The 24,399-nt window shown below is 42.3% G+C and overlaps 1 protein-coding gene across 6 annotated transcripts in view; it reads left to right on the top strand.

Annotated features, from left to right (window-relative positions):
- The window catches only part of GHR (growth hormone receptor), a 283,086-nt gene that overhangs the window by 111,053 nt on the left and 147,634 nt on the right, over positions 1-24,399 (top strand). For all 6 annotated transcript variants that reach the window (XM_049708184.1, XM_049708182.1, XM_049708185.1 and 3 more), the window contains one exon: positions 17,466-17,546. In XM_049708184.1, coding sequence (XP_049564141.1) covers positions 17,477-17,546 — 70 coding nt within the window. In that variant the 5' untranslated portion in view covers positions 17,466-17,476. The remainder of the gene's footprint in view (positions 1-17,465; positions 17,547-24,399) is intronic.

Raw genomic sequence — 24,399 nt, 5'->3', positions numbered from 1 at the left:
TAAAATTCGTTTTACATTATGTTAATACTTACCACATTTCTACAAAACAAGTATTGTAGATTTATAATCAGAAAAAATAATCAAAATTGGCTCTGGGGAAAATGATCATTTTGCAAACCAGCATCATGTACTACTCTTGATGTAGCTCGTGCTCTTGGTATAAATATCTAAATATGAAGTCTCTATGAATAAAATTCTGTTTGAAGCAGAAAGCCCCCTGTTTGTCCTACTAACACCATTTCAGAATACATTGCTCAGTATACAGCTTAGTTTGGGAGGGCTGGGTACAAAGACCTAGAAAGATCCTTTCCCTAAGGCCCTACACTTCCCTACTCTTTGTGTAACCATTATTTATTGCCTGTTTTTATTTATTCAATAAATACCCTAATAACTTGAGGTTTGGAAATTTGGTTTGGGATAGGATTGGACAGAGTATCACCTGTTTTCTTTAATAGACCAAAATATCACTTGTCTGTTGAGGATGGTCATTTCTGTGGGCCCTGATAATTCCCTAAATAACATTACTCACAAATTCTAAAGTTCTAAATACTTTTGATTTTAACACACTAGGATTCATAACTCTCTTAGAAAAGGAAGGAGTATCTCCTAAGGTCCATAAAAAAATTCCAGATCAAAATGTCATGTGCTCGGGTAAATTTTCTTTCTTTTTAGGTATTGAGGATAAAATTTAAGCCTATGCTTTTACATGTCTCGTGTGATTACTCTTTCCCACTTCTTTTCAGTTGAGCCTGAAAAATTAGGTGAAACAAAATTTTTCTTTCAAGAATAAGCTAGAAAGCTCTGGGCTGCCTGGTCAAAAAACCACTGACTAGTTGGTCCTTTCCCAGTGTTTAAACGAGCTCATTATCTGAGATCCAACTTCATAGTGAGTTCCAGAAATGTTCCACAGATTTAGATGCCCTCATCCATGTGTTTGGTGATCCAGACCGTCAAGCCAGTGGGCGTGGAGAAGGGGAGGCGAAAGGAATACACATTTTCCTGAAAGATGCTTATGCCACTTCTGCTCGCGTCCTGGTGGCTACAAGGTGTGCTGTGAAATGTCATCTTTCACTGGATGCTATTACTAACTGAAAGTGGGGAGAGTGAATACTGGGGGACAACTAGTAACTATCAGTTCATATTATGGGTTGTGGTCTTGATCCTATGAACAAGGCAAGTCGTTTGAATGTTGTATTCAGAGGGATGCCATGATCATATTTGTTTCAAAATGTAATTTTTGTGTGAAAGATAGATTGGAGGAAGCCCAAGTGAGTGTTGAGAGGCCATTCCTAAGGTCTAAGTGAGAGATCATGGCTAGGACTTGGCAGTAGCAGTAGAGAAGATAAAGGGAATGGAATGAAGTCAAAAGATACTGAAGAGGTAAGGCTGATGGATGAAATGGGGGCAGAAGAGGTAGAGAAGCTATCCAGGTAACTCCTAGATTTCTGGTTTGTGTTGCAGACTCTAGAGGAAAACAAGGTTTGGGGATGAGGTATCTATGGACCCCTGAGTTTAGCTTTGGAAACATCTGTCAGAGAGGCTGTTTCTACACATCCAAAATAAACCACCAACTCACAGTCAGTGAGAGTCTCAAATCTAGTCATCGTTAACTCCTCTATTCGAATGAACGTTCCCCTGTGAGGGTTCTTTATGTTAAAGGGCTTTGTATGTATCGCATGTCACAGAATGGTTCATTGCACACAAGCATAGGAAAGCCAGCCAGGCAGAGGGAGTCTTTTAGGCCTTGCTAATTCCTACTGTGGTCATCAATCATGAACAGTCTTCTTTTGTGGGAAGCATGGACAGGACTGTTGGTCACACAGGAATAATAGTCATGTAGCCTTGTGTGTGTACCGCGGCTCAACCCACACTCAGTGATGGGAATCATTGCGATTGTTCTAACCCGTGAGAAGCTACAAGAAATCTGGTGAAGCTGCAGAGCTAGAGAGCAGTGTTTCTGTTTCTCGGGTTGCTCGTGTATGCAATTTACTAAATGGTTAGTGTTTTGAGCTTTTTATTTGGTTTGGGGTATTTTTTCTTAGACCTACTTCTCTCTACTACAAGGTGACTAGAAAGAAACAAACCCCACATAATCTAAGTGCTGTGTCCTCCTGCCTGATCTACCAAAATATCCTACAATGAATGTGTAGATGGTGCTAACAGTTTTCTAGTCAACTATTTTGTGCCACTGATACTATGATTAAACATTTAAAGTTAAGTTTGTTAGGATTTCCAATGGGCACTAATGTTTTCAAATTCAATCACTTATCCTTCATTTAACAAATATTCAACATCCTACACTCTGGGCACTTGGGATACTTCAGTAAGAGACCAGTAAACACGATGATGGGCACCTCTGCCCTCCTGGAGCTTCCCTTCTTGAACTCCTTAGTCGTGGGATTAGATTCAGATAAGCCTGTCACTTTTTTCAGCCCTTCCAGTTCATAGCCTTTGTCAGTTTCTGACGCGTGGCCTTCTCAGCTGGCCTGGCTGGCTCCATCGTGATGGGTCTCATGAGACTCCAGGCCAGGCCTGGCCTTCACTTCAGTTGGCAGAGCCCAGAAAAGCACTGGGCAAAGGTCAGGGGATTCGTTATGTGAGGCAATGGGCTGTGTGCTTTAATCTGCACTTCTGGTACCAGGGTGTGTGTGTGTGTGTGTGTGTGTGTGTGTGAGAGAGAGAGAGAGAGAGAGAGAGAGAGAGAGAGAGAGAGATTGGGAGGGAGGGAGGGAGGAAGAGGGAGAAAATGTAATTGATTTGGGGAGGATTTTGCGAAGGTTTATATAGGAAAGCAGCAAGACCAAGAATCTAAGTGCCAAGCGGTAACCAAGAAGCATTTACCGTATTCCTCCTTCACCCCCCCACCCTCTCTGCCAGTTTTAACCAAATTAGCATAGTGTGGTCTGCTTGCATACATGACTGAATGAAAAAGGAAATTTAAAAGTTCTTGCCATAAAGCCTGGAGGAGACCATACAAAAATCCAGCCTCTATTTCAGGAATATCTGCCGGACTGGTGGTTAGTATTTCCCTTCTTGTTCACTTTGATTAAAAGGCTGAGAGTCAGCTCTCTCTCTTTTTTTTTTTAACCTTGCTTGTGAGCTTTTTAGATGTAAAGCTCCAACTTGTCCCACTTGGCTTAGCTGGTTGCTTTCCTTGTCCTCCCACCTCATTCTTCCCTCTTCTGGCTTCCTTTCTCCCTGCTCCCTCCTTGCTGTCCTCCCCTCTTCTCCCTCTACTCTGAGCGAAACTTCTTTCTCTTGTCCTGCAGCTTATAAAATACTCTGATTAGGCAAAGCCTCAGACTGCCTTCCTCCCTGTCTGATCACCATTAAGATATAATTTGGGTCTTTGAAGTCCATTTTCTGCACATATAAGAATCTGGTACATTTTGAGAAAGTCGACAGAGATAATAATTTGCACTCAGGAGACATTTCAGGGTTTTAATTCTGGCCTGTGTTTTACATTTCAACAGTCAGTTTATATTTTAGAAGAGTATCGTAAAGAAGAAGTGACACCACAATTGCATGTTTGTTTTGCATTTTATTCCAGGTTTTCTAAAGTCTTGGGGATTGTCAGCACATTGAAGAAAAGGAAAATAAGTCTTTGTCTTTTTGTATTTTTAGCCGTATATCTTGGCTGGTTTACTCCGATGTTTTGGGTTCCTTCCTGCATACCTGATTAAAGCTGTCCCATGGTGCCTGATGTGATGGGAAACCTCACTTATTCTATCTCGTTAAAAAGCATTCAGCTGAACTTTCACCAGAAGGACGTGTTCTACCCCCTTAAAACATCGATTTTAAGGTCAAGGGGTCTCTGTTCGTTTCTGCAACAATTCATTTCAAGCTGAGCGTGTTAGGTACTGTGAGGTAGTAGGGGATACAGAGTTGACCCTCAGGGGAGAGATGAGAAAGTAGTGGGCATCTCACGATGCTATGATAGAGGTTTGGCAAGGAGAGAGGAGGGGCACCGAACTTCCCCTGGTAGGGAGTGGAGGTCGTTGCGTGAAATACATTTAAGTTGAAGTGACCTTGAGCTGAGTCTTCGGGAATGAGTGGCAGAGATGGATGAAGTGGGAAGAGGACAGGAGGCAGAGGGCCTGAAGGTGTGAACAGCCTGGAACCTTCTGAGAAGATTCCTCCATGGACAGAGGAAAGGGGGAGGTTTGGGGAGATGGTGGAAGATGGGCATGGAAAGGTGAAGGAGGCCAGATCAGATCACACAGGGCCGGAGGCACCTTGTTAAGGGTTTGTCACTTATACTGGACAGTTTGAAACAGAGGCTGCCGAGCTGCAGTTGAAGGAGATCACTGTGGTGTCAGTGTGGAGAATAGATTTTTGCAAGGTTCTAACCAGGATTATTCTCGGAAATTTAGGCTCAGCTTGGTCCAGACTTGAGGGCTGGTTGTGAGTAAATTTCGTTTCTGGGTTAATCCAGTGCTTCTTGACCTACTTCAAAGAAGGTGGCCAGGGGAGCTCAGCTCCTGTGGAGCTGGGGAAGGCCAGGAGAGCCTGGCTCACCTCATGTCCGCACTTGTTAGGATTTGTTTGTACTGAATGTCTAATGATAAATGACATTAGATGTGACAGCACGTGTGAGCCTGAGAGTAAGTTGGCTTTTTGCTCCTTGAAAATAGAGTGACAGGTTGAAGACGATGGGGAGTACTGAAAAACCCACTGGACTGGGGACGGGAGGCCTGGATGCTGCCCCCAGCTCGGCTGTAACCAGCAGTGGGATCTTGTACATGTCACTTCCTCCCTCTAGGCTTTGCTTACCTCATCTGTAAAGTGAGACCGTTATGGTAACATGGTCATTAGGGCCCCATCCAGCCGCCAGGCTCTCTGACTGTGATTCTATCTCCCCAGTGGTCCCCCCGACCCCCAAACTCAGGCTTCCAGACATTCTGATTAATAGAGAAACTAGGAAAGCCATTTATTTAAAGTTTCAGTTTGAAGAATATAATCTAGTGAGCATGGGAAATAATTTTCGAAGGAAAAAAATTGTGATTCGTGTTTGTCCTATGCAGATGGTAAAAGGGAAGCAGAAAGCCACCTGCACACAACTTCCTTCTTTCTCTCTTGACTTTTTCTGCTTGTCCCTCCTGCAAAAGTAGAGAGGAGATTGGCTGGGGATCCTGAGGGCACTGAGGGTAAGACGCTGATGGGGAAGGCTGACCCATGGGTACCTGAGTTCTCCCGCCTTCCAGAAGAGCAGTGCATCCTTTATTTGGCATGAACAGCCATTCAGGTAGATTCTCGGCAGAATTTCGGGTAACTGTGACCTTCTTTGCCTTTGTGAAAATCTCTTGCACCTGGATCCAGTGCTCTCAGGTTATATAGGCCCATCCCCTAACCTCTAAATTACCCTCTGCTCTCTTTTACCCAAACTAACTTCTCCCAAACCTGAATGATGATGTGGATACTCTTGAGGTGGGGAAAGAACTTCTAATGCCTCTGACCTACCTTACAGCCACCAATATTCCCTCCCACCCCCCGCCAAACACAAACACACACACACACACACACACACACACACACACACACACACACACACACACACACACACACACACACACACACACACACACACACACACACACACACACACACACACACACACACACACACACACACACACACACACACACACACACACACACACACACACACACACACACACACACACACCCCTCTTCACTCATCAAATCCTGCAAGGCATTTTGGTGGGAGTCGGCGCAGAGAGATAAACAGATGAGGAAAGTCTGTGTCTTGCCCTGAGGAAACCTACAGCAGCACAGGCACTGAGGACTCATTTATTCCACATACAGGGATTCGTTACCTTGTGACTTCCATGTCAGGGCACACTTTATAGTAGAGGATGAACAGGTCAGTCTCAGGGGAGTGTAGAAGGCTTCATGGAGGTAGTGATATTGGAGCATGCTTTTGAAGAGCAGATAAACTGAGGATTTGTCCGGCAGCAGCCTTGAAGGTAAAGGAATAGAGGCCGTGAAGGAGGATGTTTCAAGTCTAGAGAAGTGTGGTGAGCATTGGCAGAGGAGGAGGTACATTCCAGAGAGAATTCTGAGGTTGAATCACCCCCTCATGGTGACAAGTGACACATGACGGGGTTGGAGTTACAGGTAACTGGGGAGCCCTAATCTCATTAAACATGTTAGAAAATGTATGAGATGAAGCTGTTTGTTCATGAGGTGGGGACTGGAGGCAGGTAGGAGATGTGAGTTCATTCAGTTTAGACAGGAATGATTTTAGATGCTTATGGGCATCCAGGTGACTGTCTCCCTGTGTCCGAGGCACCTGTCCTCTGGTTCTTTAACATTTACAGGATGCTCTGAGTAAACTGCCACCTTGGGGATTCCCTGTAGCTTTTCTTCTCCATTTGGAGGTAAAGTTTTGACTGGTAACATGATCACAAGTGATGGAAAGTGGAAAAATTCCTTTGAATCACTTCCCAGTTTGATGGGAAGATGAATGTTTTATTACTGTTCTCCAAGATGTGAAATAACTGATTTCTCTCAAACAGAATGCAATGAAAAGCATTTTAGTGTCTGTTCCTTTGACTTCTGGATAGGTGGACCATCTTCTTGAATCAATAGTAGTTCAGGGTTTGGCTCAGCCTTTTTCCAACCCTCTTCTACCGGCCAACTGATTTAGGAGAAACACGGCCAGGTCATTGAGTTCCAGGTTCCAGAGTTATGCTGTGGTGGTCCCTTAGGGTGGTAAACATGAGGCTCCTGGGACTTGAACATTTAATTCAGGAGGACCGAAAACAAGCTCTCCTGAGCCAAGATGTTAGATTTACAGGGAAATGTAAAGATAGCCTGTCCTCCCCTCCACACGACCTTTTCCTCCATAAACACATACTCCTTGCCCTTATCTTCTCCTGACCCTAGTCTTTCATAGATTTTGACCTTGATTTTGATTTACCTTCACATGGACACATTGTCTGTTTTTAATTTCGTGTCTGACCTGAGGTTAAGATGAGAAGCAAGGCCAGCAAACTGATTTAGACAGGATCTCTCAGGCTTTCTCACTTTCCCTGGGATCAACTTGTGTCCAGATTTATGTGTTAGAAAATAAATTGCATCAACTGACCCAGAGGTGATTAGACTCTAGGGGCTCAATTTACACTAGCTAACCTCGTGAGATGGGCCAATATACCAGAATGCCAATACATTTGTTTATTCTCCATTTGAGCTGTGAAGCAGTTTCATTTCAGCTGGTTATTGTATTAGTTTTCCAGAAAGAGAGAGAGCCCAGAAAACAAGATAAGAATCAGAAGGTCATGTGGCAATTGTAGAGTCGCAGTGGAGGGAACTGTGTGGCCCTCAAGGGAAAGCATGAGCAGGCTCTGAAAATTATTGTACCTGTCTCTGTATTGGGACCTTCTCATTGGTCCCAAGTAATTGGATGAGACAAAGCCATAAATTATTTTTTTCAGCATTCTTCCTCAAACATTAATTGATTAGACTAGATTATCTCTAAAGTCCCTTCTGCCTCCAAATTTCTGTGCTCTGCTAAAAGTCCCCTCTCCTTATGGCTAGGTTTCAATCATGGCTGGATAGCTGTCTTCCTGATTGATGTTTAAGAAGTCAACCTCAGGCTCTATAACAGGCTTTTAAAGACTGTATTCATTTTCTATTGCTTCTAAAACAAATTACCTTAAATTTAGAGGCTTATAAAAACCCGTTTATTAGCTCACAGTTCTGCAAGTGAGAAGTCTGGACACAGGCTGGTGTAACTGGATTCTCTGCTCAGAGTTCACAAGGCTGAAATCAAACTGTCATTAGGGCTGCATTACCCTCAGGAGGTCCTGGGAATGAATTTGCTTCCAAGTTCATTCAGGTTGTTGACCAAATTCAGTTCCTTGCTGTTGTAGGACTGTCATCCCCATTTCCTTGCTAATTGTCAGCTGGGAGCCTATTTTTGCCCCTGGAGTCTGCCTGCACTGCATCTCATGCTTCCTATATGGCCCCTCCAGCAACAGCAGGATAAGTCCCTCTCGAGTTTCTAACCTCTCTGACTTCCCCTTCTGCACATCTCACTGACTAACTTCCCCTCCTGCTTTTACAGACTAATATGATTACATTTAATCACCCAGACAATCCAGAATAATCTCCCTATTTTAAAGTCAGTTGATTAGTAACCTTAATTACATCTGTGAAGTCCCGCCAGAGAAATACCTAGGTTAATGTTTGAATAACCAGAGAAGATAATCTGGGGGGGACCTCTTTAGCATTCTGCCTCTCCAGTCTCATCACAACATTTTGAAATGATGTCTTGTCTTTATTGGAGTGATCATATCTGTGGATGACTGGTTTCATCTATTTACACATATTCTTTTTATTCGCAATTTCGTAGGATAATATTTTCTGATCCTACCTTCATATTTCAGCATTTCAACCCCTTGGCTTAGAAGGTTCTGTGTTACAAAAAATACATTAACTGGTTGGCTAAATGGGGGAGAATGATGTTTTTCTCTCCCCCTCACCCAGCTGAGGCTGCTTGGGGCAGATGGGCTCTATTTTCAAAGATTTCAAAATCATAGCAAATTTGATTTGCATTAGGTCAGTGATTCTCAGTTTACCTTTGGTAAAGCCAGGGCATTTGTTTGTAAGGTCTAATACACAACCAAGGCTGAGAACTATTGATATGCTCCCAACATGCTAGTTTGGAAATACGGAGGCTGAGGGTGAGAAATGATTCACTTCAAGTCTCATACCTAGTGACAGATCTGGTGCTAGGTTTATGGTTTAATTATTTGTAGAGTTCAGTGCTCAGTAATTATATGCAAAATGAGTGTTAAGGTCTGGAACTCCCTGCTTCTCGCTTCGGTAGCAAAATTCTTTCTAGGACTTTAAGAAACTATTAGACCTTGCAAAAGAAGTTTAAAGGTCTCTTCTCAGCGGTTTGGTCTGCTCATGAGCAATAATAAACACAGATACGTTCTGCACTAGTCAGGAGCTGGATGCATGGACATCCCCAATCTCAGTGTCTCAGAGCTGCACCATCCAATGTGGTGGCCACTCACTGCCCATGGTTCCTGAGCACTTTAAATGTGGCTGGTGCCAGTTGTGATGTGCTGTGAGTGTGAAATACATGCCAGATTCAAAGACTCATTAGGAAAAAAAAGTGTATGAAATACTTCAATACTTTTCATATTTACTGCATGATAAAGTGATAATATTTTGTACATATTGGGTTAAATAGGATATATAATTAAAATTTATTTATTAATATGGTTACTGGGAAATTTAAAATTACACATACGACTGGCATCTGTGGCTGGCGTTATATTTCGGTGAGACATTTCTCTTCCTGAGAACATGTTCTATTAAAGCAGTTAACAATGAATGGTCCACGCCAAGCTATTACACCTTCTGTGATCTTGAAGAGTGAAGTGGTGTATTGTAAACTTCCTGGCGATGAGACGTGACATTGATCTGCCCCGTGTTTGCCATCTATCTGGCAGCCAGTCAGTCTGGCCAAATAGACTTCTTTCTATTTATAATATAGAATCAGAGGAGGCGGGGGGATGCCCCCGTGTCATGGAAAGGGCACACTTCATACCTCTTAAGTAATGTACCCAAAAGTAGACCGAGTGCTCTTGGAGGCTGTAAGACAGAGAGATGAATATCCCTTAAACAATTCGGCTCCTAAAGAAACTGCAATGTCAGCATTTATGAATTATCACCGTCCTCGACAGGCCCAAAGTGCTGGAAAGTACTGTGGTGCCTACCCTTGTCCATAATGCAAATCCAGATTTTCCTCTCTCTCTTTTTCTTGTTCGCTGTAGTTTGGCCTGCCTCACTGGTACTCTACTTGTGTGTTTAGTCGACCCAGTTTAGCATTTTCAAAGAAGCATGGGAAGGCAAAGGCAAAGACACCCAGGCCTTGGAGACGGTTCCGATCCCGACCCAGAAGTATTCCGTCTCAGCTTGTGGGATCCCCTTAACTTCTCAAAGCTCCTCTGAACTTTCATTTCCTCAGTTTTAAAATGAGGGTCTCTTGCAGGGAACGAATGAAGTAATAAGGCACTCAACACACTGATTCCTTGGCAGATTTTGGAGGGGACATCTACTCTGTGCGGCCTAGGGCTAGCTGCTGGGGATAAAAGAGTGAGTGACACACAGCTACTGCCCCCGGTTTGCTCACAGCTAGAGGAGGAGAAAGACAAGGAGCCCAGCAGCATCAGGACAGGAGAAGTTCTCTGTCACTGGCAGCTGTTCATTACGTTGCACTGCGTGGGGTTTGGCATATCATAAAAGTCTGGTATGGTGTGTAGGTGAGGGGACAGACCCATAGTCATGAAGTGACTGCCCGAGTCGCCACATCAGGTGATGCTGGGCTGTGTCCAGGGCACGGGATTTCTGACTCCTTCTCTAGCAATGCTTTTCCCAGGAGAGCACATTGCCTCACTCTTGGTTTCCCAACTTGTTTACCCTAAAAGAACAACTTCACCACTTTGGACTTGATAAAAGGAAAAAAAAGAGTTTCTTCCAACTTTTGCTCTATATATAATCTGGGCATGTGAGTGACTCCTTCAGTACTTGGAGTTAGTGTAGTAATCATTGTCAGATTATAATCTCATCAAGATACTGAATGTTTTTGTTACCTGAAAACTTCCTTCTGTGAGATCTTCAACAGCTCATCTATTTCCTGTTAAATCAGGTAAAACAAAGCCTATACTTCCATCCGGAAGATACTCCAACATCTTCAACTTTGTTTAAGGTACATTCTCCGTGTTCTATGTGATCTATCACAGTAATAAAATATTAGATCATTTAAAAAAAAAAGAGCCACTTGTGGCAAGTGAGATAGCAGAAATCCAGTAAGGGGTTTGCTTTTTCAAATTCTATTTTGGAAAACAGTGACTTGGAAGGTGCAATGCTGTAAGATATAAAAAGGAACAGAACATATTGTTCAAATAAGCACCCACCTATGCAATTGATTTTCTCTTCCATGTAAGAGTTACTTACACCTGCATCATGCATCAGTGAATGCACCAGGTAAATCAGGCTGGGTGAGTTTGGTCTAGCTTTGTGGCGAGGTGTTTCAAAGTGCCACTGGGTCCTACTGATTTCAAACAGAATGCCCCATGCACCAAGAAAGGCCCAGTCTCGACAGAATGCCCGTGCATGTACCAAGATAGGAGAAGAACCAAACGTGCGGTGTTGAAATGGCCCTTATTCTCTCACTCCCTGGAAAGGAAGAGGTGGAGACCCAGGCTCCTGTAACCCAGCTGCCTTCTCTGTGTTCTCACAGGAAGAGTCCTGACTTCAAACCAAGCCTCTTATTGATGGAATTCGTCTACCCAATTGTCAGCTCTAGAAACCCATGACTCACGAAACAAATGATCCGGACCCAGTAACAGCAGCGTGTAATTTTCTTACAGTAGATGAGATAGTGATTAGGGGAAAAATCAGTCTCTGGATTATTCCCCCACACTTGGGCCTCCATGTAGAAGGTGTGCAATTTGCCTGTACACCTAAGCAGAAGTGATCAGCATTCCTGCCTTATCCTGGGAGATGTACACATTACGTTATGATCATCCTTCCCCTCCCCTGGACTCTCATGTGATATAAGTGCTTGATTGAAGAGTGAAGTCTCACGTATCGTGGCTGATTGCTTTACCATGTCCCTAGACTTCCTTTCCAGGACATACAATGAGGGCCCCATTCCCAATCCCATGGGAACCTAAAACGGGCTATTTAATCACTAGTATCAGAAAGTGTAATAGATAGCTAGTATTGATATATGCAGAGGGCAGGCCAAGTGCTTTGAATCAACATCTCATTCAGTTGACTCCTGATTTTTCTCATGAAAAGAGGAGTAATATTATCGTCTCCATATTAGAGATGAGTAACCTGAGGTTTGGTAAAGCCAGGATTTGAACCTGATCCACAACTTGTGCCCTGAACCCCTAAGCTCACCCTCTCTATAGGTGAAGAGCAAGGATAACATCTGAGGTAGAGTCGGATGGTAATTTCTATAGACCTGGGAAAGTATCTATCAATGATTATTAACTAAATGTGACCATCTGACAGTGGAACAGATGGCATCAAATGAAATCAAGTGTCCAGGGTTCACTCAGCACTGTCTCCTACCTCTTGTGTCAATGTTAGCAGATTGTTTAATCTTTGTACCTGTTACCTCACCTGGAGCCTAGAGAATGTCATTTACTTCCCCAGCTGGTGGTGTGCTGGGTCCAGCTGAATCCACATTCAGTGATGTCAGTGATGCAGTGAATCCGTGTTAAGTGACTTGGTAGCTTAAAATCAGCCTTGGTGGAGGTATTTGTACCACAGAGATTGGCAAAAGCTACAAATCATGGCCCTTTTAAAATTATTATTCCAGAGAGACAGTTGTTAAATACTAGTACACCACCGGCTGTGACTCAAAGAGAGATACAATATGAATTGTCACATTCTAAAGGTGAACAAAGGCACACTGGGTACCCTAAAAAAACTTCTATAAATATAATCTTACCTAAGTCTTCCGTGAATCTTTTATCCCCATCATTCTGCATTTGGGAAGACCTCTGAAAACATAACCATAATGATTTTATATGTCACTACAAATATACAATTTTATTTTGTGTATTGTTTTTATGAAAACAGATATACTCCTGTAACAGTCTAATGTTTCTGAATGCAGATATAAACATATAAGCCATAAAGTATATATATAAATGTTGTCAATTAGAAATATAAAATATAATGCCACGTATGTAATTTAAAATTCTCTACTGGTCATGTTTAAAAAAAAAGAAATGGATATTAGTTTTTAATATTCTATTCAACAATCCAAATTACGATTTTAACGTATAGTCAACATAAACTTTATTGAAATATTTTGCATCCTTTTTTGTACCAAGCCTTCAAAATCCATGTATATTTTATACTTACAGCACATCTCAATTTAGATCCTAACTTTTCATCAGAAACACTTGATCTGTACTTAGGTTTTATAAAATGTACAGTTGAGAAAGGTTTACATACCCAATCTGTTCTTAATATACTTAATTATTTAATTGAAATATTTAATTAAAATTTAGCTTATTTAATTCCTCAGTTGCACTAGCCACACTTCAAGTACTCAATAGTTATAGGTGACTGGTAGTAGCGGAACTGGTCAGTACAGGTGACCATATATGCTCTATTTTTTGTTTTTTTATAAAAATGGAGACGTATTATATACACCACTCCCAAAGTTTATTTTTCCCCTCATACTGTACACATTTAAACTACTTTCCCGTCCTATATTCCCCACTGGATCCCTGCAAGGAGAGAAATCTCAGCGAGAGTAATGATATCAATAATGTCTGTGAATTTCTTCTCCCTCACTGATGAGAAGGAGATAAATTGACCTAAGGCATTTTGTGTCTGACCAATTTTCAAATGACCACCACCAAAAAGTGGATAATAACATGAACTCCAGATACAAACTGTTCAAATAAGTGCCTGAAGCTAACTAGAATAGATCATTTCAAATACCCTTTGGGGTGAGCCTCCTCCTTCTTCAGTGCTGAGTTCTTAGAAAAGCTTCACCAGGAAATCAATGAGATTCAGTTTTGCAATATTTCATTAGTAATCAACCTAGCATTAGAAAGTACACATTTATTAGGTTATCTACCTGGAGTCTTGGTTTTGCAATATAAACTATTCTGCTTCTGTTGGGGTTTTTTAAAACAGCTCTCGCTCTTTCCATAGCAGAATCACTAGACCAGTAAAACAGACATTTGAGAAAACTTCTTATTTCTGATCATTTCAGCTGCCATTTTGATATTCTTCGTTACTTGGCCATAACAGAACTACAAGCTCCTAAATCTATTATTTTACTCCTCCCACTTCTTAAAATGCTAACATCATACTTCTAAGGATGCTTTTGACCATTTTCCTTTTAAGTACTTGATATAGATCAGAGAATCAGAGGGTGTAGGTGGTTTTGGGTGGTGGTTCGTTTTGTCTCTGACAAATTACTAACCAGATATGATCACATTTTTTCCTGTATGGCTTCATATACTTTTTAATGTTACTTTTAATAAAGATGATGTGGGGATTCTTCACAAAATAGTCTTGTCTTCACATTAAATTTGTCTGCTACTCATCGTTTCTGTGTAGATATCTCTGAAATCCAGTAGTGATTTCTCTCTCAATGGTTTTGATTGCTTTTATATTCTCCAGTGTGCCTTGTACAATGCTAGCAGCCACTGGTAGTTCAACAAATACTTGGCTAATTTTAAATTAAAGAGAATGGAACCAATGGCTTTCTTTGCCTGGAGTTGGGAAAAAATAGTGTATTTAATCTCCATTTCTTCTCATGTGTTTATGGACTATTTTATAGCCAAGGAACAAAAGTATATCATTGGCCTCACTGTGATTTGGAGGCGTCCTGTGCTACGCAGTTTACAGAATTAAAACTCACGCCAGCTGGGTCACAGGGCTTTTCAAATGGCTCTCCCTTGAGGAAGGGGGAGCCGGCAAAATGCCTCAGGCGCATTGAGATCCGAATGGTGTGAGTTCCCTTCTGCAAAAATAGAAGCCTCCTTCCCCCACCCCAGTGAACATCGTGCCATGTGGCTACGGCCAAAGAATGCATAAATATCATTAGAAATTTAGAGAGGGATTTTCCCTAGGAAAATACTGCGAACTTTATAAACCCAATAGACTAAGGTACAATTTAATAGATTCTTCTGAACAATGCCTTCCTCTAGTTAGATTATTACATCAGGAAAAGGAAATAAAGGGGTTTTCTCCTGCTCACATCTGGCACGTCACTGATAGATTAAAGTTACAAACTTTGTGTGTTGGCACTCTGTCCTTTCCCAGGGACATTTTATCTCCTCCAGAACCTAATAAAAGAGAACCCTCTCATCTAGAAGCTGCCATGCAGCGCCCTGCATCATTGAAGGGGAAAGCTTACAGTCAAATCGGCCCAGGCCAATGAACGTTCTGTTCACGTGATGGCGCTAAAGAGAGTTCACTATGGGGGTGCAAGGAGAGGGGGGAGTGCAAAGGGGGCCGCTTTCGGAGTTATCCCCACTGAGCCAGCAACAGTGGACTGGGAGTGTTAGTGTCTAAGGAAAGCCTTAACCCTTACTGAATCCAGCCACATTGCTTTATCCTCTTCTCTGTCCCCTAGTTAGAGCCTTAGAGTTGGGAGTCCCTGTGCCCTGCTCTCATTGGCAGTGAACTGTTCTCTTCTATGTGGGAGGATGGCCGTTTTAAATACCTCCTTTGCTGCTGTCAGAGTGTGCAAACAGGTTTCTGGTTAATTTTGCTTTGGGGATTCTAATTTGTTTTGTGAGATAGAATGTATTCTGTGGAGATGTGTTTGGCTCATAAAGAAACTGTTGCAATAATCAGTTCCTTATTTGGAAGAGGCGAAGTTCATTTGTAGGCGACAGCTTTCAAAAGATTGGGGATGGGAGGGCGCCAACTACGATTCATCTGAAGCAAAATTCACTTGTCTCTGGCATCTGCCAACTTCGAAACCAGAGGAAGCATCCTTCTGAGAAACGCAAACCTGTTCATATCCTTACTCAGCTGGGGAGCATACAGTGTTGCCTGGGAATGGGACTCACTGTTACAACCCAACATCAAGAGAGCCTGTGGCAGAGGAGGGAGGCTTCTTCACCCGACACATGGTGTGTTGAGGGATGGCGAGTAAAAGTAGCACTATGTACAGAATCCAGTTCCTCAATGCTTTTCCTCCTTAAAAAAATACTTGTAAAACAGAATTTAAAAGGAAATATCCAGTTACCCAGAGGATAGCATTTTCAGCCTATAACGTATTTGTTTTTAGCCTTTTTATGTATTTCTGCTGGAGACTTCAAACTATGATTACAGTGGCCTGTTCACCTAGGAGTAAAGGACCTTGGGAGAGATGCTCAGTGAAAGTAGCTGGGGACGATGCAAGGCCATGAGCCCAGAGCCTTCCAGGTTAAGAATTTAAAACATGGGTGTTATAATAACCACAACTCACATTAGTGTGAACTCTCACAGTTGACAAAGTGTGTTCATCTACGCCGTCACACTCAGTCCTATGAACGACCCCATGGGGCAGTGTATGTGGGGCATCCTCATGCATGTGGGCTACACCTGGATATTCAGACGCAGGGGGAGATTCCATTCACCTAGAGATATCTTCTTAGAATTTTTTAACAACGTTAACATCATACAGAATTTTAAAAAATGATGCATCATCCACTGTCTAGAAAGAAAGTGTAAAGTGTGAGACATTTACTACCTATTCAGAATTACACAGCCATTACCCAGAACACAGCAGTCCACTATCTGTGAAAACAAACATTTGTGTTCATCGTTTCAGTTTGATTAGGGGTAGCAGAGGGCTATTTTATTATTGTCAGGAATGTGCAGTCAAAAAATAAGTCCAATAGAGGCACTGGTGGAGCTCCCAGTGTGATGATCAGATCTGCCTGAGTGACTTGTAACGTACTGTAATTTCATGGAAATATTGCAGCTAAGCTTTAAAATAGTTGGCGTTAGTCGTCAGATGTAGCAACAGCTCTCCAAAGGGCAGTCTGCTGAGTTCGTTTTAAGCCAGCCAAAATTGTCTCTTTAGAGATCCAGGAGGTGGACACCTGGTTTATTTATTCCCAAGAAGCTTCATTTCCTCCAGGTAAAGGTGTGTGCTGGCTGAGGCATGCTGATCTGCTCCCCCATTCATCAAACCAAAGGCTTCAAGGTGTGGCCACGCTTGGGATTGCAAATGGCTAGCCCAGCCACAAACTGACCCTTCTTAGAGTCTGAGGTGTTCACATTCCTGGGCCTTTCAGAGGCCACATTCCTCCTGAAGCCCACAAGGACACCAGGTGTCCTGGGAGAGGCCACCTAGGAAGCACCAGTGTTTTGTTTTCTTTTGCTTCTCACCTCCTTACTGCTGCCTTCTGGTTAAACCCCCTTAGGATGGCTCATTAGCGCAGTGTTTTGAGTGTTAATTGAGCTCTTTTGTTCACTGGGACACACACTGGAGAAGTTTTACTACTACCGAAGTGGGTTGTTTTGTTTTCCCTTTTATGGGCCGTCCAGCTCAAGGCCCCTTGCTTGGTGATACTGCTGAAGAGTTTCTATTTCCAGATCAGATTAAAGTGAACCACACTGGCCCTGTTATGGAAGCAATGCGTGGGGGTCATTTGTTGTGTGGTGGTCCTATGGCTGCCGGCCAGGATGTGAAAATCCCTAGTGTCCATGTTATTTCCTGAGACAGGCACCCACCGGAAGTAGAATTTATTACAACCTGCTGTTTGCGCTCATGAAAAGTATGACAACGTGAGACTCTAGGGCAGTGAAAGACTTACAAAGATTCCTTCTAGAGCTGCTGTGCATGTCACCTCCTTCATAACTTAGCCAGTCTTTAAACAATTTTTAATGAAAGTAGTCTTCTAATTGCTTAGCTTTATCTTATTCCTCTTTGTATGATCGCAGGTCCTACAGGTATGGATCTCTGGCAGCTCCTGTTGACCTTGGCAGTGGCAGGCTCAAGTGATGCTTTTTCTGGGAGTCCAGGTGAGTTCTGCTTTTCCCTTCCCACCCGCAGTGTTTTGAAACCACACTGAACTTTATTTGTTAAATCTGAGTTCTCTGGATGATGTAATTAGAAGAGGTAAGTTTTAAGTAGCAGTAAATAGAAAACCTGTTGTAGCTTTAAAATCACAAACCGGGAGGACGTTTCTGGGGATGTTTTTAGGAGGAAAACAGTAGTCAGCTTTGGCATCTGATGTTTCCACGTCAAAAATAAATGCTGCAAATCATGCTGAGGGCATTTCTGGTGAAGGCAAGCCAGGTCTCTTGGTCCTCAGGCTCTGGGAGAGAGATTGAAATTGCACTGAAGGATTATTAACGTACTGATCACTCAGCTCATCTGTGACTAAGGATATCATAGCTTATTTCCAGAGCTCAGAATTAAGTCCTCTTAATCATATTCTCTGAGAGTGGAAATTGCAGATTTCAAATAAATTTTACCTGTTACTCTCTGGGTGATTACCATTTGGCTAAATCTGAAGGAGGAAACACCCGAAATAGTTGGATAATATAGTCAAAGTCACGAGTTTCCTTGGCCATCTCTGTAATTCTCCCTCCCTCTTTATACCCTCTTCCTATTGGAAGAGTTGCCATGTATTCAAACTTAGGTCTCACACAGCAATAACTGGAACAGGAGAGAAATGAAAGGGAATGAAAAGTATTTTTCTGCCCAGAAAGAAAACTGTGCTCGTAACGAGGGTGGGAGACGTTTTAAAATATCATCTTGAGTACTTGATTTTTTTTCTTGCTTGAGCTTCAACAAAAGAAAGAAATCATCATTTCTCCTATTCTGTGATACCACAGTCACTTGTTGCTTTAAGAGCGGTCAACTCCCCTACTTACCAGGCAGCTCATCTTGGAAAACACAGTTTAGCAGCAGAAGTAGTGCCTTAAAATGTCCTCCCTGACCTTCGAGCCAAAAATAAATCCCTAGTAGTGAGCTGCTGAGGGCAACCAGAGTAACTAAGAAAACAAGAAGTGTAAAATATGTTATTTTATCTCCTAAAACAATTTAAAAATATTTATAGAAAAGAAGTCATAATTGTTTGAAATATTTTGGGGTCTCTCTGGTGTTATAATGTCAACATTTTGCAAGTCAAACATGGAGGGAATTGCAGGTTCCATGTCAGCAGCTTTTCCCATGGCTGGTTTTAGACCCTGGTTCTGAGCCAAAGAATTACAGCTGAGATCCTCTGCTATTCCAAAGTCATGGTGGTTAGGTCTCTACTTTCTTCATTAAGGTGACTTTCACTCCACTGGGCAAGGCTCGAGGAATTTAAAAGACTTGTGAAATGAAAAGTATGGCAAAGGAAATCTTTAAAGAAAATTTAAAATGTATCCCCAGCTAAAAGACTAGAGCTCAAGTTACATTTTTGACCTAGAGAGTCGGCAAACGGCACCTATTTCAACTGCTTTGACATTTTAGCAAGCCTTTAACTTCATAGAGGAAACAAAACCATTAGCTGGTTTTATGTTTGCTTTTTTTTTGCTTTTTGATAGTTTTGTGTTTGCTTTGTTTATTTGGGGGGAGCAGAGCATAAGAAAATGCAGTGGTTTATAGTAAATACAAATCACATAGTTTAACATTACTTACACATACTAAGTAATTTAGCAAAGGAAAAAAATTTCTTCTTTTCTTTTTCTTAGTAGGCTAACCAGATTCCTTTGGAATATGTGGCTACTCCAAAATTCTTACCTTAAAATGGCCTGGGGATTGTTAAGGACGCGGTATGATGTTTATATAAGAAGGTGCAGATGAGTGTGTTTGAACATGAGCCGTGTGTGTGTGTGTGTGTGTGTGTGTGTGTGTGTGTGTGTTTGCTGGCGCTGGCCACTTATCTGATGAGTTCAGCCAGAGCGATCTCCTGATATGACATGGATCGAATCTCAGATGACATTCATGGACCATGTGTTTGTTTTTCTGCCAGGTCTGGATTGTACCCAAATCACTTTATTTTTATTTTCTCTCCCATTGTATGAGGCAGACTAAAAATGTAAGAGAGGACTTAAAAAAAAAAAAAAAAGATGCTACTGTAGTTTCACCAGCCATTCATTGAATTAAGTTTAGTCAGTGGAAGAGGTGGCACAGCTGAGGAAAGGAACTGGGAAGCATCATGGGGAGAAAAGCTGCCCGGGAGCTGGGAGGAGATGACAGATCTGCATGCCTGAGGAACGTTGGCACTTACAGCCTTGAGCAGGGCTCTTCTTGCTTAGGCAGATGAGCAATTTAAAATATGCTGGCCCTAAGAGGATTTTTTTATTAAGTCTAATTGCCCTCTTGGAAATTTAATGAGAACTAAGCATCGAACAGTGCCACCATTGTATTAGCTAAAGTGTTGTAATTGATGCTCTCTGTTTGTCTTTCATCCTTAATATTAATTAGTCTTTACATCTGATCCTCAAGGCAGGTTACATACTCTCAGAGAGAATTTCTTTCTTTTTCTTTTTTTTCTGGATGTAGCACAGTTTATTTAATTTTTTAAATTAAAATATACTTGATTTACAATATTATATATTAGTCTCAGGTGTACAGCCTAGTGACTCGGTACTTTTATAGATTATATTCCATTCCAAGTTATTACAAAATGATGGCTATAATTCCTTGTGCTGTACAATACATCCATTTGGCTTATCTATTTTATATGTAGTAGTTGGTACCTCTTAATCCCATACCCCTATCTTGCCCCTCTCCCCTCCCCTCTCCCTGCTGGTAACTACTAGTTTGTTCTCTGTATCTGTGAGTCTGTTCTCTTTTGCTATATACATTTGTTTGTTTTATTTTTTAGATTTCACAAATAAGTGAAATCATACGGTATTTGTCTTTCTCTGTCTGACTTTTTTCACTAAGCATAATACCCTCCAGGTCCATCCATGTTGCTGCAAATGGCAGAATTTCATTCTTTTTTATGGCTGAGTAATGTTCCATTGTATAGATATATACCATATCCTTTTTATCAGTTTGTCTGTTGACACTTGGGTTGCTTCCATGTCTTGGCTATTGTAAATAGTGCTACTATGAACATTGGGGTGCATGCGTCTTTTCAAATTAGTGTTTTCATTTTTTCTGGGTATATATCCAGGAGTGGAGTTGATGGATCATACAGTAGTTCTATTTTTAGTTTTTTGAAGAACTGCCATACTGTTTTCCATAGTGGCTGCCCCAATTTACGTTCCCACCAACAGTGTAGAAGTGTTCTCAGGAAGAATTTCTTATTCCAAAATCAGGAATGAGCAACAACGTTTCATCTTCAGAGGGCTTCACAGGGTTGAACTGTCAACTGGTTGCATCAAAACCGCTGCTCCTGGGCTTCCCTGATGGCTAGTGGTTGGGAATCTGCCTGCCAATGCCGGGGACACGGGTTCAAGCCCTGGTCCGGGAAGATCCCACATGCCGCGGAGCAACTAAGCCTGTGCGCCACAGCTACTGAGCCTGCACTCTAGAGCCCACGAGTCACAACTACTGAGCCCGTGCGCCTGGAGCCCGTGCTCCACAACAAGAGAAGCCACCACCATGAGAAGCCTGCGCACCGCAACGAAGAGTAGCCCCCGCTCGCCACAACTAGAGAAAGCCTGTGTGCAGCAACGAAGACCCAGTGCAGCCAAGAATAAATAAAAATAAAAATAAATTAATTAAAAAAGAAACTGCTGCTTCTGCAAAGATGATTTTAATGAGAAATGTGCACAAAGACTTAATGGATACAAATATTCTTCTGAGGAGCACCTATTATACGTTGTTATACCTCTCCTATTTCTGTTGGTCCACAAGTGAGCATCCTCTTTGACCTCAGCAGTGTAAGGTGGGAGCAGGCTAGCCCCGACCTGAAGAAGTTCAGTCTAGTTAGGATATGAGGAACTTCTAGAAATTAATGAGAGACTGTATAGTTTTAAGGTCTAGATTGTATGATGAATATGGATGGCCAAGATGCTCTAAAAAAAAGGCTAAATGAAGGTGGACTGGAATAGTTAATTCAACAAATTCAATGTACAGATATTTCTTTAGAGCTTTCCATTTTTAAAGGTTGAAATTACGGCTATGAGTAAAACAGTGATTCTTCCCTCAAGGAATTTATCATGACTTAAGAGATCAGGAATATGTATAACGAATTACTGTATGAGGCAGAATGTATTCACTATAGAAATAGTGGCCTGAACTACACTCTTTAAGAAGAGTGTAGAGAGGAGAGTCACCTCAGGATGTGGTGAAGCACAGAGAACTTCACAGGGGATGTTGGTGTTATTTCAGCAGATATTAGAATACCGGGTTAAGACTTTGAAAGGCCTAGAAGAGCAGGGAGTGGCTGCAGGAATAGCGTGTGTGATAAAGGAACAACATAAAAGACGTGCACAGGTGTAGATATGAGGTGTACGCGGAGAACAGGTCAACCAGTCACTGGGTTTACGCTATGTACGGGGCACTGTGCTAGGAATGAGTGGCTCTGTTTCACACACAGCATCCAACAGAGGTTTTTTGAGCACTTTGTGGAAGGCGTACGATTAATTTGTCCAGGGTGCATGGCACGTGAGCACTGCGTTTGTAATTATTCCCTTGGGACGTAAACTTAGGTCAGTGAACTCGAGTTAAATTACAGAAGGTCTAGAGATGACAAAAGCTTCATGGAAAAGGCAAATCTTGCTGGGTCTTGAAGGATGGGTCGTAGTTTGGAGAGGAAGCAAGTCATAGCTCTTAAAGTTGTAGGCCAGGTACGAGGTTCATGATGGTACTCTGTGTGTGTGTGTGTGTGTGTGTGTGTGTGTGTGTGTGTGTGTGATATTTATATAAAGCATATACAGGGAATTCCCTGGCGGTCTAGTGGTTAGGATTCCACGCTTTCACTGCCAGGGCCCGGGTCTGATCCCTGGTCGGGGAACCAAGATCCCACAAGCCACGTGGCACAGCCAAAAACAAAACTATTTACGTGTAATATATGTGGCATGTGGCACTATATATATGTGGCACATATGCACATATATATATATGTGGCACATATGCACATATATATATATGTGGCAATATATACATGGCATGGTTTGCAGGCAAAGCACATAATCAGTATCTCATCACTCTAAATATCATTCCATACCAGTCAAGATAAAAACCTTACACTAGGAGTGAGATGCCATGTCCCAAAGGAACCAGGATCCCCCAAATAATGTTCTTTGTATACCTTTGAACATTTTTCATAAACTTATGCAAACACACACAGCACTTGTGTGAAAGGAAAGACACCTCTATTCTCATTGCTAACAGATAGGAAATAATGACACAGTGGCAGGAACATTTTATTTCTCCTAAATAAACCTTACACTTTCATGCCCCTCTGCTGGTGAAGCTCCACAGAGCCCTAAAAGCTTCAGGACATACAGGATATATTTCAAGCAAGTATTACAGTCATGGCTGTAGTGGGTAAACAGTGAAGCGTGAACCTGTTAAAAATGTTTTCAAGAAGGAACAATGCGCACTTTCCGTGAATGCACACTGGAAGTGAGGGAGAAAGCCATAGAGCTTAAGATTACTGCTGTCTTTACTTCAAGAGGCAGGAAGAAATCTTAGTCTCTTCTAGTGCCGCGGACATTAGCAGACCTACATCACCTGGTCTTCCTGGTGTCACAGATGCTATGACTCCAGAGTCCAGGTCATAGCAGGCCAGGCGACGGAGCTTCTGGTCTCGTCTACCTGGATGATGCCAGTGGAAGATATGCATAGACCTTTGTGTGTGATGAGGACTTTTAGCAAGTTTTTATCGAGCACGTTTATGGATTCAAGGATGAATTTTGAATTTATGTTTCTACCTTTAAGGAGCTCGTGGTCTATAGAAGGGAAGACAGATAAGTAAACCTAATTTAATCATGGCTCCCTAAGGTTATTAAAGAGTTTTAAGCAGGGTAATAATACTGTTAGATTGTCCTTTTGGAAATACAGCCGGTAATCGAGTCAAAGTGAATTGGAGAGCAATGAATGCGGAGGAAGATGGTTGTAATAGGTTAGGAGAGACGATGCAAGTGTGCCAGTGGTGGCTAAAACAAAATAGATGGATTATAGACAGATGTTGCGGAGTACTCGGAGTCCAATTACATGTGGATTTCTTCCAATTACATGTTATCAACATCAGCAGTGACTCACTTTTAATAGAGTGAAGCCCTGGAACACAGCTCAGCCTATTAGCAGTGAAGTGGTACTTGCGCGGAACAGCTCTGTGGAGGGGGAAACACTGAGACTGATGACAGCAGAGTATCTAAGCGAACTTTCTTTTGTGCCATTTCCCAGAGCTCCTCCTGCCTGTGCCCAGCCCAGGTCCCACAGCTGTCTGCTCCCCTCTGCAGTGTGTCTGTGCTATGGCTTGGTCACTGTGCCCTGAGGGTCCACAGTGGGATCAAAGGCCTGAGCTCCATACCTATGTAGTCTCTGCACATTCATGACTCAATCCCGAGACCTTGACATACCCCCAGATATTTGATCATCCCTAGAATATGTACTTATACGCAGGATGAGTCGAGGGCAGCAGAGTTATGCACTGAGCAGAATCTGGGAGGTCGGCGAAGCCTACACAGTAGCTATGTGACTCACCTCTATGAAGCAGCTGGCAGTGTGAGTGATGAGGTTTGTGCCTCAGCTAATTAGTGTTAAAAGGACTGGGACCACCCAAGGATAGCCTGAACCTTAAACGTTCAGGCCATACGTGCCAATGATGAACCATACTTCCATTCTTCTGCCTTAGATTGTAGGACAATCGTCTGCCAACCATTACAGGACAAGAGCCGGTTCTGGTGTACAAAATGTCTCCACGCCACTTTGGTTCAGTAGCCTAAACGAGGGCTTCTGTTATGGGAGGACAGGAAC

This window comes from Orcinus orca, chromosome 3, assembly GCF_937001465.1.
Source record: "Orcinus orca chromosome 3, mOrcOrc1.1, whole genome shotgun sequence".
NCBI lineage: Eukaryota > Metazoa > Chordata > Mammalia > Artiodactyla > Delphinidae > Orcinus > Orcinus orca.
Note: the sequence above shows the minus strand (reverse complement) of the source record. Positions and strands in the feature narration are given on the sequence as shown.